At 64.1% G+C, this 4,803-nt stretch overlaps 1 protein-coding gene across 1 annotated transcript in view; it reads right to left on the reverse strand.

Annotated features, from left to right (window-relative positions):
* NDUFS7 (NADH dehydrogenase (ubiquinone) Fe-S protein 7, 20kDa (NADH-coenzyme Q reductase)) overlaps positions 1-2,591 on the reverse strand; it is a 6,959-nt gene extending 4,368 nt beyond the window's left edge. The window contains exons 1-5 of the mRNA XM_006898001.1: positions 2,534-2,591; positions 1,884-1,920; positions 761-853; positions 568-636; positions 129-246 (exon numbers count right to left, since the gene is read on the reverse strand). Of these exons, the coding sequence (XP_006898063.1) occupies positions 129-246; positions 568-636; positions 761-853; positions 1,884-1,920; positions 2,534-2,591 (375 nt within the window). The remainder of the gene's footprint in view (positions 1-128; positions 247-567; positions 637-760; positions 854-1,883; positions 1,921-2,533) is intronic.
* Between the last annotated feature and the right edge of the window lie 2,212 nt (positions 2,592-4,803).

Consider the following 4,803-nt stretch of genomic DNA (forward strand, 5'->3'; position numbering starts at 1 on the left):
GTGCGTTCACACCTGTGTGTAAGAGCGTCACACACACGCACAGCCGGTGTGTGTGTTGGGTGCACACAGGCTCACAGACAGCCCCACACGTGGCAGCAGGGCGGACACCGCGCTGACGAGGGGCTTACCCTGCGGGCCCAGTTGATGAGATCGTCCAGCTTGGCCACTACATACTCTCCGCGGCTGCTTGGGAACGCAGCGGGCTTGGGGACCACGGCTCCGGCCTTGGGCACTGAGGGCTGGGCACTGGGCATGGAGAAGTGCTGACTGGTCAGGGTGACAGGTGAGGAGAGTGTGGCCACCTTACCACCCTGTCCCTGGGGCCTGGCTGGAGCAGTGTCTCAGAGGGGGACATTGGGGCCCATGTCACAGAGCACGGCGCTGGGCAGTCCTAGGCTCACACCGGACCTGTAGCACCCAGCTGGGGTCAAGCATGAAAGAAGGCATGGCTGTGAGCTTGGCTGTGTTACCACGTGACGCAGCCGGGGCCTGGGCTGCAGGGGCCTGGGCAGGCTGAGGGCAGGGACCATGAGGTCAAGTACACAGCCTCAAGCCAGGAGGCCTCACCTGCTCGGGCGGTCGGCGGCTGGGCTCTGGTGGACGTCTCGGGCCCGCACAGCTGCACCAGTGCCAAAGCTGTCAGAAGGAAAACTAGAGTCAGGGACCCAAGTGTTCACGTGGCCAGGAGGTGCCCACCCTGCTGAGCACGGATCCTGACAATACCACCCTCACACCTGCCCATCCCCACCTGCAGACGCACCGTGTGGGCCGCAGCTGGCACTCAGGCCACCGGCCGGACCCTCGGAGCGCGAGCAGTCCCACACCCTGACGCTTGCCGACCTTAGTCCTATCTCTTCCCAAATACACCACAGAGATAGTCGGGCAGGGCTCACGACGGTTCTGGAACTGCACGCTGGTGGAGGCTCCCCGTGGTCACCCAACTCTGGGCTGACCTCAGGCTGTGGTCAAGCACTCTGGGTGGACCTCAGGCCCCTGCGGTCAAGCACTCCGGGCTGACCTATGGCCCCTTGTGGTCACGCACTCCGGTGGACCCCAGGCCCCTGTAGTGCAGGGACGCAGGGCAGGGCTGGACGGCAGGGCCAGCGGCACTCAGCTCCATGTGTCTGCAAACAGTTTTCCTGGCCCGTGGCCACGGCCACTGGTTTGCACACTGGATCCTGCTGTTTCTTGTGGTGTCTGTAGGCCAGTCACCAAGACCGCGTGTGGCCTGCAAAGCCAGGGGTGTTTCTCCTCTGGGCCCCGGGCTGCCCTGAGTCCCCCACCTGTCGTTTTGTCCTGTACCATCTGTTCTTCTGATTTACAGCCACACGTCCATAGTTAGAACAAAGGCAGCCCCAATATGTTCCTTCCTGGAGGCTCCAAATGTCCACTGGGGAACGCTCTGCCCTGGTTTCTGCGGCTGAGCCCTTGGTTTCAGGGTGCTCGGTGGCATGGGCATCTGTCTGTCTGGCTTGAGGAGCCTGAAGCCCACCGCCTGGGATGGGCTCCCACTGCCTTCCTGAGCTGTGACTTATATAAATTCTGGGGGTGCAGGGCCAGGCAGATGTGCACATGGGGCCTTGGCCGGCCTGCCTCTGCCAACGCAGATGGGGCCTGCGAGGAACCCCAAACCACTGACCAGGAAATGCCACATCTGCCTTGGACCAACATGTGACCCCGAGGAACATCTGCCCACATCTGCCCTAGACCGGCTGTGCGCCCCTGAGGAATATCTGCTCACATCTGCTCTGGACCCGTGTGTGGCCCCGAGGACCATCTACCATCTGCCCGGGAGCCACATGTGACTCAAGCTGGTGGCTCCTCTTGGGGTCACACAGGTCTTCATCCCACAACCCTTGGGTTGGCAGGCGCTGGGCACTCACCGTAGGCCAAGGATCTGGAGGCGGAGCAGGCCAGGAGCTGTGGAGGTAAGGGTGGGGACAGTGAGGGGCAGATGGCTGGGACACACACAAACCAAGCCAGTAACCACGGGGTCCACTCCAAGTCAGGGGGACGCTGTGTGACGGAGCAGCCCGCCCGGGGGACACTCGCTACAGCCCTTCCCCACGGCGTCAAGGCGCCCAAGCCCAGGGTCCAGGTCAGTCACTGACCTCACTAACCCCATCTCTGCGCTCAGGAGCGCTGTGTGCCCCATGCAGCTTCCAGGTGCGCCTGTCCCCTCCCAGGCCTCACCCTCCATGCCCTTGGCTGACCAAGAAGACCACCACCTCCAGGGACTCGAGGAAGCTTCTAGAGAATTCTCAAGCTGGTGGGAGGTTTTCGGGTCCACGGACTCCCCACCTGTGTCAGACTGTGTTCTGACTGGTCCTTCAGGACAGAAGCCAACACCACCTCCCTTCTGAAGGCCAGAAGGAACGGCCACGCCCTGGCCTCGGCCACCCTGCCCGCATGTGCACCTGGGTGGGGCAGGCGGCAGCTCAAGTGCCCTGGTCACCAGTCTCCCTGAAGCTTATTTGGTGAGGCCTGGCTCCCTGAGTGCCCCATGGCACTGGACAAAGCTGAGTCAGCAAACCAGAGACCACCAGGACCAGGCCAGGCTCTGGGCTGGGGACCCACAGGGGCTCAGACATACTCGCGCAGAGCCCTGTCCCCCTGCCCTGGGGGAAGCAGCCTCCCAGGCAGAGAGAGTGGCTTCACTGCATCCACACAAGAGAGAGGACTAGAGCCCCGCACGCCATCCACAGAGCAGAGGTCGGGGGACCCCTACACTGTCCACACAGGAGAGGTCGGGGCCCCCATACACCATCCACACAGCAGAGGACCAGGGCCCCACCAATCTGTCCACACAGTAGAGGACTGGGGGTCCCCTACACTGTCCACACAGCAGAGGGTGGGAGCCCCCACATCATTCAATAAGCAGAGGACCCAGGGTCCCCACACTGTCCACACAGCAGAGCAGCAGAGGACTGGAGGCTCCCATGCCGTCCACATAGAAAAGCACTCAGGACCCCCACGCCGTCCACCCAGTAGAGGACCCGATGTCCCCATGCTGTCCACACAGCAGAGGACCAGAGGCTCCCATGCCATCCAAATAGCAAAACACCTGGGGTCCCCCAGGCTGCCCACACAGCAGAGGACCCAATGTCCCCACGCTGTCCACACAGCAGAAGACCTGGTGCCCCCCATGTTGTCCACACTACAGAGGACATGGTGACCCCACACTGTCCACACAGAGAGGACCCAGGGCCCCCACGCTGTCCACACAGCAGAGGACCCAATGTCCCCACAGCAGAAGACCTGGTGGCCCCCATGTTGTCCACACTACAGAGGACATGGTGACCCCACACTACACTGTCCACACAGAGAGGACCCAGGGCCCCCACGCTGTCCACATAGCAGAGGACCCAATGTCCCCAACGCTGTCCACACAGCAGAGAGGACTCAACCCAAGCAGCTCCTTGGAGGCTCTTTGTGGAGGGAGGCCCTACACCAGGGGTCAGGGTTGCAGGTAGAGGACCCCACAGGGAAGGCCTGGGGGGAGAAAAACATTGAGGGGCCACAGGGAGACCATGAAGCACTCCCTCCTCCCAAGCCCTGGAGCTCGGGGAGCTGGCCCAAGCCCGACCTTGACCTTGCCAGGGCCCCAGCCAGCTCCCAGCTCTCCCCAAGGCACTGTGTCCTGCTGGGCAGGGAGGTGGGCGTGCGGCCATGGCCAGCCCTCCCTCCAGTGCCCCTTCGTCCCGGACTCTTGCATCTAACCAAGTGAGGTTCCCCAGGACGTGCCAGCAAGGCCTGAAGGGGACTGTGGGACCCCCCTACAGCAGACACCCTGAGCCAGGGCTCGGAACCCCAGCACACAGCTAAGGTGAGCAAGTCCTCCACTGCTAGTCCAGAGGCTGGTGGTTCAAACCAGCCAAAGGCCACTCGCCAGGACGGCCTGGCGATCTCCCGAAAGGTCACACCGTAAAACCCCCAAAGGCCACAGCTCTGCACTGTGCCCGAGGGGTCATCACAAGAGCTGGGGCAACTCCATGCCAACTAACAAGGGTCTCTGCGGACGGGCGGCCACCAAGAGGACAGAACGCAGACAGCTCCGTTCAGCCCGAGTGCGGCCATGGCGCTTCCACCCTGGCTGACCGGTCACCTCCACACCCCAAAGGCCCTCCTGGCCCCCCAGCCTGGCCACTCTGTCCTCTGGTACGGGGTGAAGGGTCACTCCGGTGGAGACCTGGCTGGGACACAGCGTGGTCAGCCAAGCCCAGGCCTGGGTTAAGGCTGTCACTGTATCAGGCAGAGGCTGCCCTTGGCCGGGAAAGCGCCCCGTCCCAGTGACCGCCCGGAGCGGCTGTGCCGGCCACCAGGGAGGAGGAGAGGCCGCGATCGCCGGCCCAACGTCCGGTTCCCGCAGCGTGACCACGGGAGCGTTTTCACTGGCCTCAGTTTGCCCACCTGTCAGATGGGCGCACAGGGCCCGGCCTCTCACCTGGAATTGCACAGGGAACTCAGGGACCCTGCCCTGCGGCCTCGAGGTCCCCCAGGTTCACCCTGACCGTGCAGACCCAGGGGGATGAAGGCCTCCAGCCCCTGCTGAGCGGTGCGGACACTCGGGGGGCTCAGGGAGACCCCAGACCCCAGACCCACTGTGCAGACACCCGGGGTCAGCGTCCCCCAAGCCCGCCGAGACCCGTCCCGAGGCTGGGGGCCTGAGTCGCGCGCCGGCCAGAAAGCGCAGCGCGGTCACCCAGCTCGTCCACTGCGTGGGGGCGCGGAGTGGACACTGGCCGCCGTGGACCAGCCCCCGGCCTCAGTGGACGAGCCTCCGCAGCGGACGAGCCCCCGGCC

Source organism: Elephantulus edwardii, unplaced genomic scaffold (genome assembly GCF_000299155.1).
Source record: "Elephantulus edwardii isolate Elephantulus edwardi_28Jun2011 unplaced genomic scaffold, EleEdw1.0 scaffold00217, whole genome shotgun sequence".
Classification (NCBI taxonomy): domain Eukaryota; kingdom Metazoa; phylum Chordata; class Mammalia; order Macroscelidea; family Macroscelididae; genus Elephantulus; species Elephantulus edwardii.